The 27,116-nt window shown below is 48.9% G+C and overlaps 1 protein-coding gene across 1 annotated transcript; it reads left to right on the top strand.

The window, feature by feature from the left end:
- Positions 1-1,882: 1,882 nt before the first annotated feature.
- LOC149443172 (uncharacterized) lies at positions 1,883-26,422 on the top strand. The gene is made up of 8 exons (XM_089655832.1): positions 1,883-2,043; positions 3,325-3,440; positions 3,985-4,119; positions 4,220-4,346; positions 4,463-4,764; positions 4,854-5,108; positions 5,195-5,339; positions 23,595-26,422. Exons 2-8 carry the CDS (start codon positions 3,357-3,359, stop codon positions 25,061-25,063), a joined length of 2,517 nt encoding a protein of 838 aa, XP_089511958.1. The 5' UTR covers positions 1,883-2,043; positions 3,325-3,356; the 3' UTR covers positions 25,064-26,422.
- The last annotated feature ends 694 nt before the right edge of the window (positions 26,423-27,116 follow it).

The following is a 27,116-nucleotide window of genomic DNA, read 5'->3' as shown; positions in this document are numbered from 1 at the left end:
TTTTTAGGGCTGTGGACTGAGAGTATGGCCAGTGATAGACCTGCTACAGGTGGTACCTGGTGGCGTACATGTGGGTGACTTAGTCATGTTTTTGGTACCCACCTACATCTACATTGTTAGAATCAAGGAGGATGGTGGGAGTAGGACTATGCACAGTTGAAGGGTTGATTGTGTGATCGGCACTATAGAAGTCAATAGAGAACCATGCTTTAGGCAGCCTATCGGCATTGAGCATTTGTTCTAGTCTTCTGGCTCTGCTGGATTGTTGGCTTCTGTGAGGTCCAGGACCAGGGAGGTGTGTGACTGGAGCGAGGTTGCCCTGTGGTTCTGACCAAACACAGATATTGCAAAAGGCGGCTTCCAGACTCCGATAAGCCCCTCGCAGACAGACCTTCACAACCACCAGGCCAGGGTCGCTGGGAAGACACCCCTTCCCCTCATCAGCATGGACCCCTCCAAAGTAGGGTGGCCACCTCACCCCTTTAAAACTGAACACATATTACTGACACGGGTTCTGAGGCTAATTTATTGAAAATAAGGCACTAGCTGAGTTTAATGACCACCTTCATCAGCCCCAGAACCTGTGTCAATAATATGTGTTCGGTTTTAATGGGGTGAGGTGACCACCCTACTCCAAAGGTCTCCAACAATACATAGCAGTGCCTATTTGCCTATTAGCCTAGAAAATGGACATTTGTAATTTGACAGATTCGTCTCCCGTTGATTCAAATCAGGGGTCTCCAAACTTTTTAAACAAAGGGCCAGTTTACTATCCGTAAGGCTGTTGGGGGACCGGATCATGGTCAATGGGCGTAGAAAATGTCCCGGCATCGGTGAGCGTAAACAATGGTACAAATAGTAAGGGGAACACTACTGCATCCTTGGTGTCAGTGGAAGGAATAGTGCCCCATTGTTGGTGTCGGTGGAAGGAATAGTGCCCCATTGTTGGTGTCAGTGGGAGGAATATTGCCCCAAGGGCCGCATCTGGCCCTAGGGCCACAGTTTGGAGACCACTGATTTAACCTCCCTAGCGGTATTCCCGAGTGTAGCTCTGGGTAAAATGTCAGTACCAAAAGCGGTAACCCCGAGCTACACTCGGGCTTACCATGCGGCGTTGCATAGGGATTCCCTGCAGAGCTTACCTTGTCCTGCGCTCCCGCGATGTGTCCCCTGCAGCGTCCCCGGCCATCTCCTCCGGCCGATGCCGGCATCCGGATTCTGTGTTCCGGTTCCTGTGATGTCGGGACATACGGGCGCCGCCGCCGGTGGGAAATTTGAAAATTTTACATAGTAAAACATTGCTGTTTCAACCCATTTCACATACATTTTGTCCCTAGTGCTTTGTCCTGTGCCCTGCCTACATTTTGTCTGTTCTTTCTGCCTGGAAACTGAGAAAAGTCCATGGCGTCCAAAAAGCGTCCCTTTAGGTCAGATGCGGTTTCAGACCAGCTAGAGAACAGCGATAGTAAATCAGAACCACTTGCAGAATTGAGTGATAATGATTCGTGGGGGAAATTCGTCATCAGACACTGAAAACGATTTTGCGACTTTGCTCAGCGATGTGCGAACATAGCGCTCTATTTCAAATTTCAGTGTTTTTGGTTTGATTATATTATTAAATTAAATGTATTAATATTATATTATTATTTTTTATGATTATTTATTAAATTATAATTTATGATTTCGTGTTTCAAATTTTATCATACCCGGGATGTTTACTGGACTCTTGTTTGTACAGATTTCAGTGAGTTATTCCTAAAAATTACAGCCTACAATAAAAAAACTACATATTTCCATGCAAAATAATGGTACCGCTTTCAGCACCAAAAATCTGAAATAATCATACCGCCAGGGAGGTTAAATGATGAGATATTTCTCGGGTCTGCAGTTCCTCCGAACTCCACAAGGTGATGATCTCACTTCCACCCAGACAGGAAATCTCTATGGAAGACAGGATGTGATGTCAGCTACAGACAGGAAGTTTCGGGTGAGAGGCGAGTCAATCAGGAAATAGAGAAATTGCTGGAAGTGACAGCAGAGGAGGTAATAAGATCTGATTTTATATTTACACCCAGTAACCCCCCCCTGTCACGTCCGTGCTCTTCCTCCACCGTCGCGCCCGTGCTCTTCCTCCACCGTCGCGCCCGTCCTCTTCCTCCACCGTCGCGCCTGTCCTCTTCCTCCCCCGTCGTGCCCGTCCTCTTCCTCCATCGTCACGCCCGTCCTCTTCCTCCCCCGTCACGCCCGTCCTCTTCCTCCCCCGTCACGCCCGTCCTCTTCCTCCCCCGTCACGCCCGACCTCTTCCTCCATCGTCGCGCCCGTCCTCTTTCTCCCCCGTCACACCCGTCCTCTTCCCCCATCGTCGCGCCCGTCCTCTTCCTCCATCGTCGCGCCCGTCCTCTTCCTCCATCGTCGCGCCCGTCCTCTTCCTCCATCGTCGCGCCCGTCCTCTTCCTCCATCGTCGCGCCCATCCTCTTCCTTCCACGTCGCGCCCGTCCTCTTCCTCCACCGTCGCGCCCGTCCTCTTCCTCCACCGTCATGTCTGTCCTCTTCCTCCATAGTCACTGTGACGTCTTTTATCTCCAGCAGATGATGATACACACATATATAGTGTGCGAACCCAGATTAACCCCTTCAGGGGCAGAACATTCCCCCACTTCTGGGGCCAGAACATTCTCCTCCTTGTGGAGATGTTACCTTTCCCACCAATCACCTTCTCACCTTATTGAATATCACATTAATGATTTCTGTGTACTGATGAAGCCTGAGGACAAAGTTCTTTGTGTACATGTTGATGAAGACATGAGTGTCCTCCTCACAAGACTGGACTGGTGGTTGTGGGGTCTGTGAGTGGGGGGGCTTATCAGAAGCTGTCGATATTTGGTCAGTGATGTCACCTGGGAGACCACGTCTTCTTCCATTAGGCCATTTATGCTGAGTGAGCGGTCAGAGTTAGTTATTCCAATGGGGGCCACCTCTTGTTTAGATATGGATAAGCCCCCCTCCCACAGACCCCCACAACCATGTGGCCAGGGTTGTGGGGAAGAGGCCCTCGTCTTCATCACTGGAAACCAGGCCTTGTACCACTGAGCGGGGTCACCACCCATTTTTAGGGCATATGGCCCTGTTTGTTTTTTTTGGGTGGGGGGGGACTCTCTGTCCCAGCCAGCAAGGATTTTGGGGAGACTCCATGCTTTTTTTAAGATTTTTACACATGGGGTTCCCAATTAAATGTACCCAAGCCCTCCTATTACGCCACTCTCACATCCTATTATTGTGCGACCTATACCACCCAAATCATTCTTACTGTCATTAATCAAAGATATCCGTCTACAAGGAGACCTGTATAGACCAATGAGGATGGAGGAGGACCAGAGTCACATGACTGAGAGGATACTAAATCTCACCCTGGAGATCATCTACCTGCTGACCGGAGAGGTGAGGAGGATTCTGGGAGGTCACATGACATCACTCTCATCTCTATTAATAAAACACAGACCTGACCGGAGAGGTGAGGAGGATTCTGGGAGGTCACATGACATCACTCTCATCTCTATTAATAAAACACAGACCTGACCGGAGAGGTGAGGAGGATTCTGGGAGGTCACATGACATCACTCTCATCTCTATTAATAAAACACAGACCTGACCGCAGAGGCGAGGAGGATTCTGGGAGGTCACATGACATCAATCTCATCTCTATTAATAAAACACAGACCTGACTGGAGAGGTGAGGAGGATTCTGGGAGGTCACATGACATCACACAGACTTGACCGGAGAGATGAGGAGGCTTCTGGGAGGTCACATGACATCAATCTCATCTCTATTAATAAAACACAGACCTGACTGGAGAGGTGAGGAGGATTCTGGGAGGTCACATGACATCACTCTCATCTCTATTAATAAAACACAGACCTGACTGGAGAGGTGAGGAGGATCCTGGGAGTCTAACATGATGTTCCTATTGGTTCCCCAATACAGAGATTTCCTCTTCTGAAGTCAGGTGATCATATGACCATCACAGTGCCTCCATGTGACTCCCTAAACCCTGAGAGACACAACATGGAGAAGATTCTAGAAGTCACCAAGAAGATGATGGAGCTGCTGACAGGAGAGGTGAGCGGTGCCGGGAATTCTGGGACATTCTCCAGTAACAGACAAGGGATGTGTCTGGATGGTCATTGTTCTATGCATACATGTCTACTTCTCTATATAGGAGTGGGAGTATTCAGAAGGACACAAGGACCTCTACAAGGACGTCATGATGGAGGACCACCATAAAGGACACAAGGATCTCTACAAGGACGTCATGATGGACAATCAACAGCCCCTCACATCACCGGGTAAGAGGAGACTTTATTGGAAAGGAGAGAGCAGTACGGAGGATCCACCTAGATCCCCCATCATCTGATAAACACATAGAAACAATGGATTCAGTCAGTGTGTGTGTTTCCTACAGATGGATCCAGTAATGGGAACCCACCAGAGAGATGTCCCCTTACTCTGTATTCCCGGGATTCCACACAGGAAGGTCACACCATCCCTCACCATCATCAGGTAGATGGATCCAGTCATGGGAACCCACCAGAGAGATGTCCCCGTCCTCTGTATTCCCGGGATTCCATACAGGAAGGTCACACCATCCCTCCCCATCATCAGGTAGATGGATCCAGTCATGGGAACCCACCAGAGAGATGTCCCCTTCCTCTGTATTCCCGGGATTCCACACAGGAAGGTCACACCATCCCTCACCATCATCAGGTAGATGAGGAACAATCACTGATAGTATCATTAGGATCTGTACATTATCTGCATTGTTACCATTGATGTCATTTTTATTATATATTCAGAGTGGAAACCTGAGAGCTTCTACAGTTGAGGTTAAAGAAGAGATAAAAGAAGAGGAGGATGAGGATGGGGTGATGGAGGAGTCAGAGTTTCGAAAAGAACAGAAAGATCTGTACCAGGACACCATGGTGGAGGCATCCAGCTACAGAAACTCACCAGAGAGATGTCCCCGTCCTCTGTATTCCCGGGATTCCACACAGAAAGATCACACCATCCCTCACCATCATCAGGTTGATGGGATGGATGATCTAGAACATGTAAGTGACTCATGGAGATGATGTGTGGACACATCATAAGAACTTATCTTTTACAGATGTTATTGTTGATACTTCTCTTGGTTTAGGGTGAAGATCTTTTAGATATAAAAGTTGAGATTAAAGCAGAAGAAGAAGAAGAGACGTATGTGAGGGATGATCAGCAATATATGGAGGAGGCTGGAATGAGGAGGACATTCCTAGAGGAGGACACTCCTACAGAGATCAGCACAGGTGGGTTATGAACACTAAATCCATTCCTCCACCATTACTGCTCACCGATTGGTCCAGAGTAGAGCGGGGGCGTTGTGATATCACTTTCCTGAGCTGTATTCCCCGTCCTGTATTCCTGAATTCCTCTTGGATAATCTGACCTCTGGAAAGGCTCAGCTCCGCTGTTCTTCATGAATAAATCATGGACTAAATCAGGAAGTGCAGTACTTCTTGTGTTGGGAAAATGGCGATGAGTGATAGAGGGGGTGGGGACCCTCATCCTATAATCCCCTTATCACTGTCCCTCCTATAAAAGACAGTTCTGGTTGTTTCCTCACTCTCTGACTTAGTCCATGAATAAAGAAATGATCTGGTAGGAGATCAGAGGAGACATTTCCTAGTTCCCTTGAGGGTGGAATTGTAAGGTCCTCAGAGACCAAGCTGCCTGATGTGGGCGGAGTCCTGGTTTGGGGGAACCAGTCAGCTCCTGTCTAGTAATCCTCTTTGTCTTTGTATTTTAGTCCATGGCCGGGAGATGAGGAAAACCTCCGAGGATTGTCTCACTTTGTCTCCAGACTGGAAAGTAGAAGATGAAGACATCACACAGTATAGTCCAGGAGAAAACCCGGCTCCCTCCAATGTACATCCGGCACCACCCAGTGTAGATGGACCATCGGATTCCTCATATCCTGAGGACCCTCAGACTGTGCGGGACCGGGCCGGCCTTCCCACAGAGAAGAACTTCTCCTGCACTGAGAGTGGACAGCATTTCCATAATTCCAATCCTAATGTGCCTAAAATACATAATACGGAGGAAAAGCCATGGTCCTGCCGTGGGTCCTGTAAATGCTGTCAACATATTGGACATCAAATATATCATCCAGGCAAGAAGAAATATACCTGTCCTGAGTGCGGGAAATGTTTTTCACAGAAGACCAATCTTTACCAACATAAGAGGTTACACACAGGTGAGAAGCCGTACTGCTGTACTGAGTGCGGGAAAGGTTTTACACGCAAATCAAAGCTTGTTCTACATCAAAGATGTCACACGGGTGAGAAGCCGTACGTCTGCTCTGAGTGTGGAAAATGTTTTTCAGATAAAACCAATATTACCAGACATCAGAAACTGCACATGGGTGAGAAGTCGCATCCCTGTCCTGAGTGCGGGAAATGTTTTTCGGGAAAGTCCAATCTTTACAGACATCAGAGACTGCACACGGGGGAGAAGCCGTATTCCTGTACTGAGTGCGGGAAAAGTTTCTCGCAGAAGTCCAACCTGTTCAGACATCAGAGAATGCACACGGGGGAGAAGCCGTTTTCCTGCCCTGAATGCGGAAAATGTTTTGCAAACAAGTCCAACCTCACCGAACATCAGTTATACCACATGCGGAAGAAGCTTTAACCTTTCCCTGAGTGCGGGAAATGTTTTTTTCCACAGTAGTCTTGTCTTACCAATCTTAAGAGAATTCACACAACCCTCGAGATGTATAAGCACTTATGAGTGCGGGAAAGGTTTTTCATAGAAGTCCAATCTTTGCAGATATCAGAGAATCTCACACGGAAGAGAACAAATTTTCCTGTCCTGAGTGAGGGAAATGTTTCTCACTGAAGTCCTGTCTTCCTGTACATCAAGGGAGAAGCCACGTTCCTGTCCTGACTGAGGGAAATGTTCCTCACTGAAGTCCAGTCTTCCTGTACATCAGAGGTCCCACACATGGGAGAAGCCACGTTCCTGTCCTGAGTGAGGGAAATGTTCCTCACTGAAGTCCTGTCTTCCTATACATCAGGGGTTCCACACAAGGGAGGAGCCACGTTTCTGTCCTGACTTGAGGGAAATGTTCCTCACTGAAGTCTTGTCTTCCTGTAAATCAGGGGTCCCACAAACCTTGGAGGTGTATTAGTGCCTTGAGTGAGGGAAATGTCTTCTAGATGAATGTTGCTGGACATCCCAGCTGTCATGTGGGGAAGAAGCACACCCTGATATACACCTCATATATACTCCATGGCTGATCTTCATTATGGAAGAAACTGTTCATAAGGAGGTCAGAGGTCCCCAAAGATGTGGATGAAGTGTGGGACCGGGTTGGCCATTGATGGCAGGAGAAGAATAAAAATGGCGTCCTCACCTGTCATTGGCTGAGTGCATTTGGTGGTGTCAGCTTTCACAAGCACTTAGTTTCCTTGGTCAGGCATGGTGGCATCCGCATCATGAAGAAACCCTACTCATGTATCTGTAGGTGCAATAGACATTGGAGAACACAAGTTCGGTCAGCCAACGTAGGCAAGGCAGGCGAAATACAGGGGCATCCGCCAAGGACCTTCCTTAAAACGAGTCCAAGCAATAAATTGTTGGTCCTTTCATTTGGTATCCATCCAGAAGCCGAATTGTGAACTAAAAAAGTTGGTAGAGGAGAAGAAGAAAATGTTGGTGAACCACCACGGGAGAGGTCCGTATAGATATACTACAAATGAAACAGAATGCTGATGCAGGTTTGCCCACAGAAAGTAAAGATAAATCTCCCCGCAGGAGCCCTGGATGGCAGTAACTGTACAAGGGCAGGCTTTAGGAGTGCCGGACTCTGACCAGTAGGGGGTAGAAAATGCCCTGGTGCCAGTGGGAGTAAGCAATGCCCCAACATCGGTTTTAGTGAAGGAATAGAGCCCCATTGTTGGTGTCACTAGGAAGAAGAGTGCCCCATTGCTGGTGCTGGTGGAAGGAATAGTACTCCATTGTTGGTGTCAGTAGGAAGAAGCGTGCCCCATTGTTGGTGTTGTTGGAAGGAATAGGGCCCCTCCAGTGTCAGTAGGAATAAAAGTGCCTCATTGTTGGTGTCAGTAGGAATAAGAGTGCCCCATCGTTGACGTCAGTGGGAGAAATAGTGCCCCATCGTTGGTGTCAGTGGGAGAAATAGTGCCCCATCGTTGGTGTCAGTGGGAGAAATAGTGCCCCATCGTTGGTGTCAGTGGGAAACATAGTGCCCCATCATTGGTATCAGTGGAGAAATAGTGCCCCCATCATTGGTATCAGTGGGAGGAATAGTGTCCCATCGTTGTTATGAGTGGGAGGAATAGTGCCCCATCATTGGTGTCAGTGGGAGGAATAGTGCTCCATCTTTGGTGTCAGTGGGAGGAATAGTGCCCCATCATTGGTATCAGTGGGAGGAATAGTGTCCCATCGTTGTTATGAGTGGGAGGAATAGTGCCCCATCATTGGTGTCAGTGGGAGGAATAGTGCTCCATCTTTGGTGTCAGTGGGAGGAATAGTGCCCCATCATTGGTATCAGTGGGAGGAATAGTGCCCCATCGTTGGTATGAGTGGGAGGAATAGTGCCCCATCATTGGTGTCAGTGGGAGGAATAGTGCCCCAGCAATGGTATCAGTGGGAGGAATAGTGCCCCATCATTGGTGTCAATGGAAGGAATAGTGCCCCATCATTGGTATCAGTGGTAAGAATAGTGCCCCATCATTGGTGTCAGTGGTAAGAATAGTGCCCCATCATTGGTGTCAGTGGGAAGAATAGTGCCCCATCATTGGTATCAGTGGGAAGAATAGTGCCCCATCATTGGTATCAGTGGGAAGAATAGTGCCCCATCATTGGTGTCAGTGGGAGGAATAGCGCTCGATCATTGGTATCAGTGGGAGGAATAGTGCCCCATCATTGGTATCGGTGGGAGGAATAGTGCCCCATCATTGGTGTCGGTGGGAGGAATAGTTCCCCATCATTGGTGTCAGTGGGAGGAATAGTTCCCCATCATTGGTGTCAGTGGGAAGCAGAGTGCCCTATCATTGGTGTCAGTGGGAAGCAGAGTGCCCCATCGTTGGTATCAATGGGAGGAATAGTGCCTCATTGTTGGTGTCAGTGGGATGAACAGTGCCACATCACTGGTATCTATAGGAGGCATGCTGCCCCATTATTGGTGTCTGGAGAAGACTAGTGCCCCATTTTCAGTGTCAGTGGTAGGAACTATGCCCCACTGTTGCCAACAGTGGGGAGAATAATACCCCTAGGCCCAGATAAAAGCAAGTAAAGGGCCGCAGTTTGGAGACCACTGCTGTAGAAGGTCATCTTAAAGATGTTACTCCAGCTTGAAAAGTCTTCATTTGATGAAAAAAAAAAAAATCATCTGTCGAGACTTATTTCCTGAGATCCAATCCCAGATCAGTTTTATGTTCCATTGACGGAACCTTTCCAAAACCTAGGACTTTGTTATGGACTTTCTCCTTGATCCCAATTTGTTTTTTTGCTGTTGTATTATTGTCTCTTTTCTGTTGTAATATCTTTTTTCTGTAAATATGCTCCATTTCCTTTTCTTTTATTAAACAATATTTTAAAATGGTGAAGCTTATCTCTGACGCATCTAAACCAGAACCGAAAGAATTCCTGTCTCTTTTGAAGAGAACTACCATAGTATAGTTCTCTGACACATCCCTGTCTTCGTGACAGCGGGTATTACAGACGTTTTCTTTTAATGCTCAGACTAGTTACAGTACTTACTAGGAACGGTGTGCATTTCCACCAAAACACATGGTGGCAGCTTTTGGTGTTTGGTGAGTTACCCAAACTCTTTCGACCACTCTCATTCTGCTGGAACTTAGAATTCTGGTCCTACAAGCTGGGAAATCTCTGTGCAGGGTGAGGCTGAGAGAACTGATAACTGCAGGTTGGTGACACCACTGTGGTCACATATTGGATGACAGTTGCTGCCATTTATCTCCTTTATTAGGTTGACCAGGGGCGGACTGACTATTCGAGCACTCGGGCACTGCCTGAGGGCCCGGGGTCAGTAGGGGGCCCCATAAAATGCCCCTGGTACCTTTTTATAGGCTTTTTTTGTGTGTGTTTTGAGTGTGGGCAAGGACACGGGCCCCATGATCCCCAATTGCCCGGGGGCCCCATGAGTTGTCAGTCCACCCCTGAGGTTGACATGGTTATAAAAATAAATCATGAGCACGTTCTACACAATTTTATGTGAGCAAAAAAAAAGGTTCAGTGGATCACGGGTGCAATTTCAGGCTCCTGCAGACTCTTTCTCCAGCTCTCTGTCCATACCTCTGTGTGGCCTTTCAGTTAGAAAGCTCTAGGAAGATTCAGTGGACCATGAGTTCTGCTTGCTTGGATACTGGAGGTTTTCCTCTGTCCTCAGGGCTCCAGAATAAAATGTCAGGTCAACTTGGGCAGCAAGAGCTGGGATTGCTGCCACAGTCAAGAGGCTCTCAGCAGACTGTTGAAGTTCCTCCTCCACGTATTTGCTTGCACAATGACTAGTCTGTCTTGACGCCATACAAGGATGATCTGCTGTACCCTCCCCCTTTTACATGGTTAATCTTCCACCACCACATCCTGGAGATCAGAAACCATTTCTGTTCTGCTGGGGTTGTTTGCATTCATGTATCGTAGGTGGGACAAGCCGGGGTAATTCTCCATCTCATCTGTACTGGGGTATGGAGCCTCACCACCATCAACCTGACTGCTCCTATGCAGTAGAGTTGGACTGCTTGCTGTTGGGTACATCTGATGAGGACAGTGAGGAGGTGACTGTGGCGGAACCATTCCGCCTGGGCTTCCTCGTGCGGAGCAGTGCGTCTCACCCAATGGTCCCCTTTACCAGCAAGTCTTCCAGCACTCTCCCAAGACAGGTATTATAGCTAAAAAAAACACTCCCTTCCCTGCTCTCCCAAACCACGAGTCAGAACTTCGTGTAGGGTGAAAATGAATGCCTCTTTATTAAACACAGCTCAGTATATACAACTTCTACCCCACCAGACAGCCTGGCACCAAGTTTTCCCCACCCACAACAAAACCCTACAACCCAACAATACAGTATGAACTGTATTAGAAGTGAAAGACTACAAGGTCACATTTCTCTAAACAAACAGTGTAGAATGTCTGTGAAACATATACTGCTTTACAAAGAGGATAAAACCAGAACAGAAAGGGCAAAATGTTAAGAAAAAAAAGGGACGGTTCGTCACAAGGCCCGTAACACCCGCCAGACCCGGCGAGACCTTCAAACGGGTCTGCTCGGTTCAGAGGGTCCCAACTTGGCTTGCCGGGACAACCCATCCGCGTTGGCGTTTTGCTTCCCGGGTCGGTACTGGATTGTAAAGTTATAGGGTTGGAGGGCCAAGCTCCACCGCAGCAGACGACCATTGTCCCCGGAGACCCGGTTTAGCCATACCAGGGGGTTGTGTTCGGTGAGGACGGTGAAGGAGCACCTGTACAGGTAGGGCTGCAATTTATTGAGGGCCCATACCAAGGCAAGACACTCCACAGCAGCGTAGGCCACTTCCCGGGGTAACAACGTTCTACTTAGGTAGGCCACTGGTTGGTCGTTCCCGTCGTCCCTGATTTGGCTCAGAACAGCGCCCAATCCAAAGGTGGAGGCATCGGTGTGAACACAAAACCGTTTGGAAGGGTCAGGAGCAGCCAAAACAGGAGCATGGATCAGATCATGTTTGAGCTTTTGGAAAGCCGTGTCACACTCTGGGGACCACACAACCTGTCGGGGCAGATTCTTCTGGGTCAGATCCGTTAGGGGTTTAGCAATGGCGCTGTAGTTGGGGATGAATTTACGGTAGTACCCCGCAGTGCCTAGGAAGGCAAGGACCTGGGTCTTGGTTTGGGGAGTGGGCCAATTTGCTACCGCTTCCACCTTTGCCGGTTGTTGCTTCCCACATCCTACCCGACGTCCTAGATATTGGACCTCGGACACCCCAACATGGCATTTGTCCGGTCAGATGGTCAGCCCTGCTTGCCCAATGCGATCAAGCACTTCCCGGAGGTGTCGGAGGTGATCCTCCCAACTATCATTGTAGATAGCTATATTTTCCAGATAGGCGCAGGAGAAGTCCTGCAGTCCATCCAGCAGCTTATCTACCATTCTCTGAAAGGTAGCCGGGACGTTCTTCATCCCTAATGGCATGACCCTGGACTGGTACAAGCCGAACGGGGTGATGAATGCCGACTTTGGTACCACGTCCGCATCCAGCGGAATCTGCCAGTACCCCTTGCAGAGATCGATAGTGGTAAGAAAATTACTGTTTCTGCCTGCACATCCCTCAGCGCTACGGCCTCCGTGTACCGGGTGGCATAATCGACAATGGTCAAGATATCCTTCTTGCCTGTGGGACTAGGCCGTTTCAGGGGTACCACTAGGTCCACGGTGATACGACTGAAAGGTTCCCCGACTATGGATAGGGGCCTCAGAGTGGCCCTGGGCCTGTCTCCCTGCTTCCCTACCTTCTGGCAGACCTCACAAGACCGACAGTAGTCCCGAACATCCCCCGATACTCCTGTCCAGAAGAAACTCTGGGTTAAGCGATACAGGGTCCGTCGCTTGCCCAAATGCCCAGCAAGGGGAATATCATGCGCAATCTGGAGGAGGTCACACCGATACTTTCTTGGTACTACCATCTGCCGGTGAGGTGTCCTGGTCCCACTCATACCTCGCATCTCCCAATCCCCCAGGATCACTTCCAGCCCTCCGTCTATAGGGGTCTAAGGTTCGGTCACTGGCTGTTTCTTTAGCGAAATCAATGGGGGAATCCCAGGTCAGGACAGGGACAAGCTCAGCAGGGGGTGGGTACTCGACTCTTACCGGTACCTCGGCAGGTGGAGCGGCAGCATGCTCTCTAGCTTGGTGGGGAGTGGTGACTGGATGAGCTTCAGCAGGGGTCTTGGTGCCAAAAGTGGAGACCAGGACTCCCAGATCATTTCCAAGGAGAACCTCAGCTGGCAAGTTCTGCATTACTCCAATTTCAACGTCCCTGGCCCCGGCCCCCCAATCCAGATGAAGCCTTGCGGTAGGAATCTGGTAGACATGGCCTCCCGCTACCCATACGGCCACAGACCGCCTGGTCTTGGCCCAGTCTGGTACCAGTTGGGGTTGCATTAGGGTAAGTGTGGCCCCAGTGTCCCGTAATCCTTGAACCTTACGGCCGTTAACATGGACAACCTGTTGGTGATGTCGGCGATTGTCCGGGGTGGCAGCCTGGAGAGGGTTAGCCTCATGAAAGACCCCGATGTCCTCATCCTCGGTGGTAAAATTCCTCCATGAAGAGGCGGTGTCACTCGGGTGGTCCTGTAGGGAGTAGGCAGAGGCTCGACCATAGGGAGTGGTAGGTCGGTTGGAAGTGCCCCGAGGGGGTTGGCTGCTCTGGGACCTTGGTGGATTCTGGGGGCAATGAATGCAGATGTGCCCTGTTTGGTTGCAGCCATAACAGCGTGGGCCAGACCACTTTGGGTTAGAAGGTGTGGGTGGTTTGAGGCATTCTCGGGTGACCGGAGTGGGCACCACTGGTTGTGGACGAAGTGCAGGGGGAATGACGGGCTCGGTTAGCCTCCTGTTGTCCAGGTACTCATCTGCCCAGCGACTAGCATCAGCTAAGGTTAGGAGGTGTTTGTCCCGGACCCAATGTCTAACATCCCCTGGAAGTCCATTGTAAAACTGCTCCAGTAACAGCAGTTGTAACAGTTCCTCTAGCTTGGTGATCTGACACCCTCGGACCCAGCTGTGAGCAGCGTGTTGTAACTGATCTCCCCATTCAGTGAAGGTGTTCTGGGGTTTCTTCTTGAGTGCCCGGAACTTTACGCCTCTGGGGTGAGAGCGTAGCGAGCCAGCAAGTGTTCCTTAACAAAATCATAATCCAAGCAGTAGCTGTCGGGTACAGTACTGAATGCGTCTGCAGCCCGAACGGTTAGCTTGCTGCTCAAAATGGGGAGCCGATCTTGGGCTGCCACACCATGGATGGTGCACAACCGTTCAAAGTCCTGAAGAAAGCTGTCAATGTCCCCATCCGCCTCTGAGAAAGTTTTAAAAACAGCATAGGGAATTTTCTTTGGTCCGGTTGCAGTCTGGAGGTAATCCTCTTCCAGACCGAGTCCTTGGTTGATGACCGGGAGTGACTAAGCCGCAGTTGGGTGGCATCGCCCAGGGCCTTTGAAATCTGTTCGGAAGTCGTGGGCGCTGCCAAACAGATCCAAACGCCATTCCACCTCTTGTCGTAAATCCGAATGGTATAGGGGACTCCGTACAGTGCTAAGTGGGCCTGGCGTTTCAGGGGCCGATGAGCTGCTCTGTTCCTCCAACTCGTCCTGTGAAGCAGAGTTCACTTCTGGTGGAGCAGTGTTCGCTTTAAGTGTAGCGGAGTGTGCATCAGGTGAAGCGGGGTGCGCATCCGCTTGGTCTAGGGCCATAATCTCATCCAACAGTTCCTCTCTGGTCTTGGAGCCAGCGATACCTCCCCAAGCGACAAGCAGGCTTTGGAGGGCTGGCTTCCGGAGGTTCCGTATATCCATCTGGCTGAGCAGGGATGTCTCCGTGAAAAAGATGGGGTCCCAGTTGGTGGTTTGGACTTTCTCTGCAATGAGGAAAGATCCCACCACTGCCAACCAATTGTGGCGGAACCGTTCCGCCTGGGCTTCCTCGTGTGGAGCAGTGCGTCTCACCCAATGGTCCCCTTTTCCAGCAAGTCTTTCAGCACTCTCCCAAGGCAGGTATTATAGCTAAAAAAACACTCCCTTTTCTGCTCTCCCAAACCACAAGTTGGAACTTCATGTAGGGTGAAAATGACTGACTCTTTATTAAACACAGCTCAGTATATACAACTTCACCCCCACCCCCACCAGACAGCCTGGCACCAGGTTTTCCCCACCCACAACAAAACCCTACAACCCAACAATACAGTATGAACTCTAGTATGAACTATTAGAAGTGAAAGACTACAAGGTCACATTTCCCTAAACAAACAGTGTAGAATGTCTGTGAAACATATACAGCTTTTCAAAGGGGAGAAAACCAGAACAGAAAGGGCAAAATGTTATGAAAAAAGGGACGGTTCGTCACAGTGACCACATCATCCATTCCACTACTATGGTAAGGGAGTGCCAAACATCGCTACTTAGGGAGTTCTTTGCCTGCAACTGCAAGGACTTCAGTTGAATGAACAATTGACTGTTGGAAACTCCATGTCCTATTTTTTTCCTCCTACCTCCTTGGAGGTCTTTTGGAAGGGACAAATGGGACACTCCTTGGTATTACTTGGACACTTTTAAGTTTATCAGGGTGTAGGGGTTACAAGGAGTCAAGCCCAACTTGTGGAAACCAAGGTCTGTCTACAACAGTATAGGTTGTATCGGGGGCTACAAGGAGTCAAGCCCAACTTGTGGAAACCAAGTATCTACAACAGTGTAAGTTGTATCTGGGGCTACAAGGAGTCAAGCCCAACTTGTGGAAACCAGGGTCTAACTACAACAGTGTAGGTTGTATCAGGCTACAAGGAGTCAAGCCCAACTTGTGGAAACCAAGGTCTATCTACAACAGTGTAAGTTGTATCAGGGGCTACAAGGAGTCAAGCCCAACTTGTAGAGACCAAGGTCTATCTACAACAGTGTAGGTTGTATCAGGGCCTACAAGGAGTCAAGCCCAACTAGTGGAAACCAAGGTCTGTCTACAACAGTGTAAGTTGTATCAGGGGCTACAAGGAGTCAAGCCCAACTTGTGGAAACAAGGTCTATCTACAACAGTGTAAGTTGTATCAGGGGCTACAAGGAGTCAAGCCCAACTTGTGGAAACCAAGGTCTGTCTACAACAGTATAGGTTGTATCGGGGGCTACAAGGAGTCAAGCCCAACTTGTGGAAACCAAGTATCTACAACAGTGTAAGTTGTATCTGGGGCTACAAGGAGTCAAGCCCAACTTGTGGAAACCAAGGTCTAACTACAACAGTGTAGGTTGTATCAGGCTACAAGGAGTCAAGCCCAACTTGTGGAAACCAAGGTCTATCTACAACAGTGTAAGTTGTATCAGGGGCTACAAGGAGTCAAGCCCAACTTGTAGAGACCAAGGTCTATCTACAACAGTGTAGGTTGTATCAGGGCCTACAAGGAGTCAAGCCCAACTAGTGGAAACCAAGGTCTATCTACAACAGTGTAAGTTGTATCAGGGGCTACAAGGAGTCAAGCCCAACTTGTGGAAACAAGGTCTATCTACAACAGTGTAAGTTGTATCAGGGGCTAGAAGGAGTCAAGCCCAACTTGTGGAAACCAAGGTCTATCTACAACAGTGTAAGTTGTATCAGGGGCTACAAGGAGTCAAGCCCAACTTGTGGAAACCAAGGTCTATCTACAACAGTGTAAGTTGTATCAGGGGCTACAAGGAGTCAAGCCCAACTTGTGGAAACCAAGGTCTATCTACAACAGTGTAGGTTGTATCAGGGGCTACAAGGAGTCAAGCCCAACTATGGAAATCAAGGTCTATCTTCAACAATGTTTCTCAACCTTTTTTCAGTCAAGGCACCCTTTAAATTTATGGATAGTCTCAAGGCACCCCAAACTAAAAAAAGTAAAAAAACTATTCTACGCACATCCAGTACACCCAACGTTAGAGGTGATTCATTCTTCCAAAGCAAATACACCTTTGCACCCTGGTTCCGACTAGTATTCCAGTGTGTCCCTCTCATTTTCTCTCCCTCACTCTGCTAGCGTGACCCCAGTGTTGATGGAGAGGGGCAGGGGCGGGCCAAACAAGGATGATGTGCATGCACCCCACATCCTCCTTATCAACTGATGATGTCATTGGTTTTTAGGATGCTGGCGTCTAGAAGGTCACAAAAGTTCACAATGAAAACCTTTGGCTCTGTTTACTAAAAGACAGGATTGGTCCACCTGCTGGCTTGTATAACATTTTTTGGCATTTTGCACCCCTGAAGAAGCCTGAAGGCACTACAGGGTGCCTGGGCACCCTGGTTGAGAAAGGCTGATCTGAGCCAAGGACACTGTGGAGACTGCTCCAGGCCTACCTCTAGCCACTTGCAAGGTGGTCAGGAGGAATGTTTCTTCAAAGAGACTCACCAAAAGGCACAAAGATCTGGCATTATGGGTGATCATGCTCTGTGGGTTTTTTTTTTTTTAATTTTTAATGAAATACACAAAATGCAAAAAATAGAGGTGACTCTACTTCTCGAAACTGGAGTCGCAGCCCCAAGAACGAGAAGAAGGACTTACAGCCGGATATGGAAACAAATAATACACCACAAACCAAACACATCACACGAGTAATAAGGCAACTCAAGATGTTGAGGATGAGACATGGATGGATTAACACGAGAGGGGTATTACCATCCTAAAAAAGAGAGGGGGATCAACAGGCCACCAATGATGGCACCAGTCGTGACCACTCAAGGTAGCTGACACCCAAAGAGAGAAGTATATCCTACCTAAACCGTGAAACAAAAACCTCATGCTCTGATTTAGTGGCCGTGCCTTGTAGGATGTTCAGGACAAGGGCGCTGCACGTCTGTTATTGCGGCACCAGGTTTTTCGGTGCTACCTTGGGGGCCACTTATTGGTTTCAGGGAAAGCAGCGCCACGTATGACGGGATGGTTGGGGGAACGTTGCTTCACACAACACTTTAGGCATCAGAGTGGATGTACTGATCGAGTGATTGGAACTGCGCTGTAATAGTGTATTTATGTGCCACATCGCAGTACAGGTTGGAACCCCATTAAGTATCTCGTATTTTATAGAAAGTATAAGTTTTCACCAATAAATTCCACTACAACCCAAGTCTTTGCATGAATGGGGGCATCAAAGGTTCTTGGAAAGCCACATGGGAAAGTTTAATTCTAGGTAGCTTCCCAAGTATATTTCTCCTAAGCAGCGCTGCAAAAAAAATTAGAGGCCAATTATGATCAATCCGTAATGAGTTTCCTGTAATAACAAAGTTGCCAAACAGTCCATATAGACCCAGCACAAGGCCGGGGTCACACTATCAGATGGTTCTCGGGGATGCAGTGCCTCTGAGCTTCACTACTTACTGAGAGACCGAAATTGTTAATTGTTCAAGGAACCTCTAGAACCCTTTGGAGGACCCCTGGCTGAGAAAGGCTGGACTAGGCAGTCATATATTTCTATCCCCCTTGGTAGGAGTGGAGGTGACCTCACAAGGCCGGGGTCACACTACCAGACGGTTCTCAGGGCTGCAGTTCCTCTGAGATCCACAAGGTGGGGATCGCACTTCTACCCAGACAGGAAGTCTCTATGGAAGACAGGAAGTGATGTCAAGTAAAAATATAAAGTTCTAGGGGAGAGGTGAGTCTGGAGGAAGAAGAGAGGAGACATTGCTGGAAGTGGTAGCAGAGGAGGTAATAAGGTCTGATTTTATATTTACACCCAGTAACCCCCCGTCATGTCCGTCCTCTTCCTCCACCGTCACATCTGTCCTCTTCCTCCACCGTCACGTCCGTCCTCTTCCTCCACCGTCACGTCCGCCCTCTTCCTCCACCGTCGCATATGTCCTCTTTCTCCACCGTCATGCCCTTCCTCTTCACCGTCACACCCGTCCTCTTCCTCCACTATGACCTCCGTCGTCTTTCTCCACTGTTGCGTCCGTCGTCTTCCTCCACCGTGGCGTCCGTCGTCTTCCTCCACCGTCGCGTCCGTCGTCTTCCTCCACCGTCCCGTCCGTCCTCTCCCTCCACCGTCACGTCCGTGGTCTTCCTCCACCGTCCCGTCCGTCGTCTTCCTCCACCATCCTGTCCGTCTCTTCCTCCACCGTCGCGTCCGTCGTCTTCCTCCACCGTCCCGTCCGTCCTCTCCCTCCACCGTCACGTCCGTGGTCTTCCTCCACCGTCCCGTCCGTCGTTTTCCTCCACCGTCCCGTCCGTCCTCTTCCTCCACCGTTGCGTCCGTCGTCTTCCTCCACCGTCCCGTCCATCGTCTTCCTCCATCGTCACGTCTGTCCTCTTCCTCCATCGTCATGTCTGTCCTCTTCCTCCACCGTCACGTCCGTCCTCTTCCTCCACCGTCACATTCATCCTCTTCCTCCACCGTCACGTCTGTCCTTTTCCTCCACCGTCACGTCTGTCCTCTTTCTCCATCGTCATGTCTGTTCTCTTCCTCCATAATCACTGTGATGTCTTTTATCTCCAGCAGATGATGATACACACATATATAGTGTGGGAACCAGATTAACCCCTTCAGGGGCAGAACATTTCCTTCATTTTGGAAATGTCACCTTCTCACCTCAGCAGATATCACATAAATATGATTTGTGTATTGGTAAAGCTCAAACACAAAGATGGGGTGCACCTGGGAGAGAAGTCTCACTGAGTACCCCTCACAATTCTTCCTCCCAATGTCCCTCCATTGGGATTCAGCGCATCGTATTACACCCCCTCCTGTCACCTCTGTCCTGATATCCACATCCTATCATTATGTCATAACGTTACTTGGTTATCTGTCTACAGGGAAACCTTCGTAGATGACGGCATGAATGAGGATGGAGGAGGACCCGAGTCACATGACTGAGAGGATACTAAATCTCACCTGGGAGATCATCTACCTGCTGACCGGAGAGGTGAGGAGGATTCTGGGAGGTCACATGACATCACTCTCATCTCTATTAATAAAACACAGACCTGACCGGAGAGGTGAGGAGGATTCTGGGAGTCTAACATGATGTTCCTATTGGTTCCCCAATACAGAGATTTCCTCTTCTGAAGTCAGGTGATCATATGACCATCACAGTGCCTCCATGTGACTCCCTAAACCCTGAGAGACACAACATGGAGAAGATTCTAGAAGTCACCAAGAAGATGATGGAGCTGCTGACAGGAGAGGTGAGCGGTGCCGGGAATTCTGGGACATTCTCCAGTAACAGACAAGGGATGTGTCTGGATGGTGACTGTATCATTGTGTGTGTCAGGTTCCTATAAGGTGTCAGGGTGTCACTGTCTATTTCTCCATGGAGGAGTGGGAGTATTTAGAAGGACACAAGGACCTCTACAAGGACGTCATGATGGACAATCAGCCGCCCCTCACATCACCGGGTAAGAGGAGACTTTATTGGAAAGGAGAGAGCAGTACGGAGGATCCACCTAGATCCCCCATCATCTGATAAACACATAGAAACAATGGATTCAGTCAGTGTGTGTGTTTCCTACAGATGGATCCAGTCATGGGAACCCACCAGAGAGATGTCCCCGTCCTCTGGATTCCCGGGATTCCACACAGGAAGGTCACACCATCCCTCACTATTACAAGGTTGGTGGGACGGAGAATCTAGAACATGGACTCATGGAGACGATGTGCGGATTTTCTATGTGATGTCACAATAATAAATCTTCTATCTTACAGATGATATTTTCTCTCCTTCTCTTGATGTAGAGTGGAGATCCAATCGATATAGAATTTGAGGTGAAATCAGAAGAAGAAGAGGCATATGTGAGGGATGATCAGCAGTCTATGGAGGAGGATGGAATAACGGGGACATTTATAGAGGAGGACACTCCTACAGAGATCAGCACAGGTGGGTCAGGAACACGAAGTCCATGAGCTGAACACACCTGGGAGGTAAATAGCCGAATATTAGAAATTACTTCAGGCCATTTTCTAGGCCAATAAACAATTTATCAAACTCTTGGTTTGGGGGGGGCTGGGCACTGCCCGGGGGGATATGTACCAAGACAACAAAATTCTGTCTGGCAGGAGCAGCGATTCACCGTGAAACAAGAGTGAAGTGAAACAAGAAAAAAAGGTGCAAGTTTCCAAAGCAGCCAGGGGGCTTCCCTTCATATAACGGACCCTTGTCCTAGATGAGGGTCTGCTGTAAATGTTCATGGAGGACCACAAACCCGGTGTGGGGGGTTTTCACAAAATTTAGGCCTGGTATGAATTTTAAGGTGGAATCCATGCCACAAAAACATGGTGCAGTCCCACCCAAATTCTATACCAGACCCTTAGAGCCTTTTATGAATTTAACGGCGGGAAGCTTCCATGAAAACATAAAAAAAAAAGTCTAGGGTCCCCCCAAAAAATTCATACAAAAACTAACCATGCAGTCCAGCTTGTCAGGAAAGGGGATGGAAAAGCTTCCCTCCAGAACCATACCAGACCCTTGATGTTGATCCCCACAACCCAATCCTAGCCTGCTGGTTGTGCGGGTCTGCTGGCAGGGGGCTTATGTGGAAGTTCCCTTTACCAATAGGAAGGCTCGCAGATCCCACCCTGCCGTAAGGGGTACATAGTCCTCCCATCCACTGTCAGTCATAACACCTGGCAATGTAGGTCCAGGTCCTTGGCAATGGCGCCACCAATGAAGTCTCACCTTGATGACTGCTCACTTCTGAGAGCTTCGGCAGACAACAGCTGATACAGTACATGTAAAGGGGCGGGGTCTCCTGGGTGACATCATTGACTATATTTGGACATGACCATATTTGGTCAATGACATCACCCGGTTGACCTATCCATTTACTCAATCATTCACATTGGGGGGGAACGGTCTCTGCAGCTACCCCCAGCTCTGCTGATCCCCCACTCAGTAGCTACCCCCTGCTCTGCTGATCCCCCACTCAGTAGCTACCTCCAGCTCTGCTGATCCCCCACTCAGTAGCTACCCCCAGCTCTGCTGATCTCCCACTCGGTAGCTACTCCCAGCTCTGCTGATCTCCTACTTGTTGGCTACTCCCAGCTCTGCTGATCCCCCACTCAGTAGCTACCTCCAGCTCTGCTGATCCCCCACTCGTTAGCTACCCCCAGCTCTGCTGCTCCGCCACTCGGTAGCTACCTCCAGCTCTGCTGATCCCCCACTCAGTAGCTACCCCCAGCTCTCCTGATCCCCCACTCGGTAGCTACCCCCAGCTCTGCTGATCCCCCACTCGGTAGCTACCTCCAGCTCTGCTGATCCCCCACTCATTAGCTACTCCGAGCTCTGCTGATCCCTCACTCAGTAGCTACCCCCAGCTCTGCTGTTCCCCCACTCGTTAGCTACCCCCAATTCTGCTGATCCCTCACTCAGTAGCTACCCCCAGTTCTGCTGAGCCTCCTCTTTATCCGATCCCCACTCACCTCCCACTATATTTCTTCTGTGCTGCGCATCATGTGTGACATACTCCGGTTTCACAGGCTTTGGCCCCTCAGCTCTGCTCATTCTCTGCCACTCAGTCCTCTCTCCCTTCAGTCCCCACTCATCTCCTGCTATATTTCTCCCATGATGCTCACCACCTGTGATATCTGCTAGTTTCTCCTGCTCCGGTCCCTCAACTTTGCTCATTCTTTGCCGCTCAGTCCTCTCTCCCTCCAGTTGCCGCTCACCTCCCACTGTATTGCTCCCCTGCTGCTCACCACGTGCGACATCTGTTCATTTTTCCTGCTGCCGTCCCACAACTGTGCTGATCCTCTCCCACTCAGTTCTCTTTCCCCCACTTACCAAATCCCCAGCTAATGAGTAACCCCCACTCAGCAGATCCCCAGCTCATTAGTACCCTTGTTCAGCAGATGCAAAGTAGTACCCCCATCTCTGCTGATCCCCCCACTCAGTAGTAACTCCCAGGTCTTCTGATCCCCCGCTCAGTATTAACCCCCAGCTCTGCTAATCCCGCTCTCAGTAGTAACCTCCATCTCTGCTGATCGCCTGCTCAGTAGTAACCCCCAGCTCTGCTGATCCCCCGCTCAGTAGTAACCTCCAGCTCTGCTGATCCCTCGCTCCTTAGTAACCTCCAGCTCTGCTGTTTCCTCGCTCCTTTGTAACGCCCAGCTCTGCTGATCCCCCGCTCAGTAGTAACCCCCATCTCTGGCTGAGCCCTCGCTCCTTAGTAACCCCCATCTTTGCTGTTCCCTTCACTCAGTTGTAACACCCAGCTCTGCTGATCTCCCGTTCTGTAGTAACCTCCAGCTCTGCTGATCCTCTGGTCTGCGTGTGCCATCTGCTAGTTGCTCCGCTCCAGTCAGGACCCCACTCACCTTCCTGCTGCTCCACACTGCACACCAGATGTGACATCTGCACCAGACTCTGAAGATACTTGGGGGATCATTTTTGAAGCAATGTAAATGCAACAGTGTGAACAGGACTTCTAGGTAACCATTGGATTTAGTGACGGGATTTGTTTGGCACAAATGCGTGTCCAATGGTACATTTTGAAGCAAGTGTAAACCAGGCCTTAGAGCTAAATATTAACCCCTCCCCCTGCCGAGGATTTATCCCTCCCCCTGCTGAAGATTTACCCCTCCTTCCTGACCAGGCCATTTTTTGCGATACGACGATGCGTTAACTGACAATTGTGCGGTCATGCAACGCTGCACCTAAATGAAATTTACGACCTTTTTTTCACCACGAATAAAGCTTTCTTTCTGTGGTATTTGTTCCCCTCTGCGGTTGTTTCATTTTTTTCGCTATAAACAAAAAAAAAGACCGACAATTTTTGGGGAAAAAAATAAGTAAGTAAGCAAGTATCAAATCTATTGGTCTTTTTTTAAAAAAAATGTTTATCTTCCAGGACCCGCCATGGAGAAACCCTCAAAGGATCGTCTCACTTTATCTCCAGGTTGTAAAATGGAAGATGAGGACATCCCAGGAGATTGTGCCAGAGAAAAGACAATGAGCTCCACCATGGATGGTGGACTTCCCAGTGTGGAGAGACCATGGGATCCCTCTGACTCTGAGCAACCTCGTACTGTGGGGGATGGGGCCGGGATTCAGGGGGAGAAGACATTTCCCTGTCCTGAGTGTGGGAAAAGACTTCAGTCTGAATTAAGTCTTTCGGAACATCAGAGATCTCACACGGGTGGAAAGCGTTATTCCTGCCCTGAGTGCGGGAAATTGTTTTCACGGAACTCCAATCTTTACAGACATCAGAGTTTACACACGGGCGAGAGGCCGTATTCCTGCCCTGAGTGCGGGAAATGTTTTTCGCAGAAGAGCCATGTGGACACCCATCTGAAGATTCACACGGGTGAGAAGCCGTATTCCTGCCCCGAGTGCGGGAAATGTTTTTCGGAGAAGACTAGTCTTTTCAAACATCAGAGATCTCACACAGGCGAGAAGCCGTATTGTTGCTCTGAGTGCGGGAAATGTTATACACAGGAATCAGAACTTGTAACACATCAAAGATCTCACACGGGGGAGAGGCCGTATTCCTGCACTGAGTGCGGGAAGTGTTTCTCACAGAAAACCTATCTTGTCATGCATCAGAGGTCTCACAAAGTGGAAAAGCCGTATTCTTGCCCTGAGTGTGGAAAATGTTATACACGCAAATCGATACTTGTTGTACATCAGAGATCTCACACAGGGGACAGGCCATTTCCCTGCCCTGAGTGCAGGAAATGTTTTTCAAATAAATCAGACCTGGTTAAACATCAGAGATCTCACACGGGAGAGAAGCCGTATTCCTGCCCCGAGTGTGGGAAACGTTTTTCAAACAAATCAGACCTGGTTAAACATCAGAGATCTCACACGGGAGAAAAGCCGTATTCCTGCCCTGAGTGTGGGAAACGTTTTTCAAACAAATCGGACCTGGTTAAACATCAGAGATCTCACACGGGAGAAAAGCCGTATTCCTGCCCTGAGTGTGGGAAACGTTTTTCAAACAAATCGGACCTGGTTAAACATCAGAGATCTCACACGGGAGAGAAGCTGTATTCCTGCCCTGAGTGCGGGAATTTTTTTTCACGAAAGTCCACTCTTTCCATACATCAGAGTTTACACATGGGTGAGAAACTGTATTCCTGTCCAGAGTGTGGAAAATGTTATACACGCAAATCGGTACTTGTTGTACATCAGAGATCTCACACAGGGGACAGGCCATTTCCCTGCCCTGAGTGTGGGAAAGGTTTTTCAAACACATCAGACCTGGTTAAACATCAAAGATCTCACACGGGAGAGAAGTTGTATTCCTGTCCCGAGTGCGGGAAATCTTATACACAGAAAGCAAAACTTGTTATACATCAGAGATCTCACATGGGGTAGAGGCCATATTCTTGCCCCGAGTGCGGGAAACGTTCAAATAAATCAGACCTGGTTAAGCATCAAACATCTCACACGGGGGAGAGGCTGTATTCCTGCCCTGAGTGCGGGAAATGTTTTTCAGAGAAGTTCAGTCTTTCCAGACATCAGAGATCTCACATGGGGGAGAAGCAGTATGCTTGTCCAGAGTGCGGGAAATGTTATATGCATAAAAAAGATCTTGTTAAACATCAGAGGTCTCACACAATAGGGGCTTCTGTCCACAATTAATATTGACCTTCTCTATAAGTCGTTCTCTGGCTATGGATGACATTTGGGATAAAGCCAACAAAACATCAATCTACACTCACTGGCCACTTTATTAGGTCCACCTGATTAATTGCTTGGTAACACAAATGGCTAATCAGCCAATCCCATGGCAGCAACTCAATGCATTTAGGCATCTATACATGGTGAAGACGACTTGCTGAAGTTCAAGCTGAGCATCAGAATGGGGATTTTCCCGCACAACCATCTCTAGGGTGTTACAGAGAATGGTCCGAAAAGGAGAAAATATCCAGTGAGTGGCAGTTGTGTGGAGGAAAATGCCTTGTTGGGGTCAGAGGAGAATGGGCAGACTGGTTCCAGATGATAGAAAGGCAACAGGAACTCCAATAACCCCTTGTTACACCCAAGGTATGCAGAATACCATCTCTGAACGCACAACACGTCCAACCTTGAAGCAGATGGGCTACAGCAGCAGAAGACCACACCGGGTGCCACTCCTGTCAGCTGGGACCACACCGGAGGCCACTCCTGTCAGCTGAGACCACACCGGGAGCCACTCCTGTCAGCTAAGAACAGGAAACAAAGGCTGAAATTCACACATCGGTTCCAGTAATTGCCCCATCCCCTCCGATGATCACCTTCCCTGCCCAAATTGGATCACCCAGCTTCCTGGGGCCCCCTACAGGAGGACTGGTGGTACCTTCTTATCAGTTCCTGTAACTGCCCCCCTCCCTGTGCACCATACGTTTCCCCCTGCTGCCCAGGCCCCCCTGTGTGCCCCCCACCCCCGCAGTGCTGCCGGCTTCCCTCCTGTGCTTCCCACCGGCAACTGGAAGCACACAATACGATCCTTCAGGGTGGAGAGTGGGGGAAGGGTCTGATAAGTATGTAACATTTACCAGCCCCTTCCTTCCTGAATGAACACAATGAGTGATCGGTCTGCGAAGGTGTGGCGGGCAATCTGACACGCCGCACTCTGGTGTTTTTTTTTTTTTTTATTGATATATATATTTTATTGTATAAGCAAAAAAGGCAGAAGATTTAAAAAAAAAACATTTTGCTTGAGGTGATTGTAGCCGTATTAGTGCATTTGCGACAGGAACAATTGAGTACTGTCCGTGATACTTTTTTTATTTGCACTAATATACAATTTTGAGGACAAGCTTTCGGGGAGTGTCCCCTTCTTCAGGTCTAAGCAGTACTGAAACAAAGATTTGGCAGAAAGTTAGAAGAGATGTAGGGGATGGGAAAAAACAAAAAAAAAAAACACAGATAAGACACAGCAAAAGAAAAGTCTGGGGAGGGGGGGAGACAACACTAGCAGAGGCAGTCATGCTTGAGCTGATAGTCATAAAACTGTTGGATAATGAGTGAGGAATCCCATGTCCAAATTCAGGCCGTTATCTCTTGTGTCAAATAGAATTATCATTCTTAGTTCAAAAGTTTTTCTTTCCTGAATGGATTTGAAATTTCCTTTAAGAACTAAAATATTGAGGTCTCCCATTGTGTGGCCTGGTTGTGCGAAATGGTGTCCTACAGGTGTGCAGAGGTCATCTTCTTTATGTTCCTTGATGGTATGTCTGTGCAAATTTATCCTTGTTTGCAACTTATGTTGGCAAAACAGGACAGAAGTTGCAAACAAGGATGAATTTGCACAGACACACCATCAAGGAACATAAAGAAGATGACCTCTGCACACCTGTAGGACATCATTTCACACAACCAGGCCACACAATGGGAGACCTCAATGTTTTAGTTCTTAAAGGAAATTTCAAATCCATTCAGGAAA

Source organism: Staurois parvus, unplaced genomic scaffold, assembly GCF_062004578.1.
Source record: "Staurois parvus isolate SC_StPar_1 unplaced genomic scaffold, SC_StPar_1.0 ptg000874l, whole genome shotgun sequence".
NCBI classification, from domain to species: domain Eukaryota; kingdom Metazoa; phylum Chordata; class Amphibia; order Anura; family Ranidae; genus Staurois; species Staurois parvus.
This window is presented reverse-complemented; position numbering and strand designations above follow the sequence as displayed.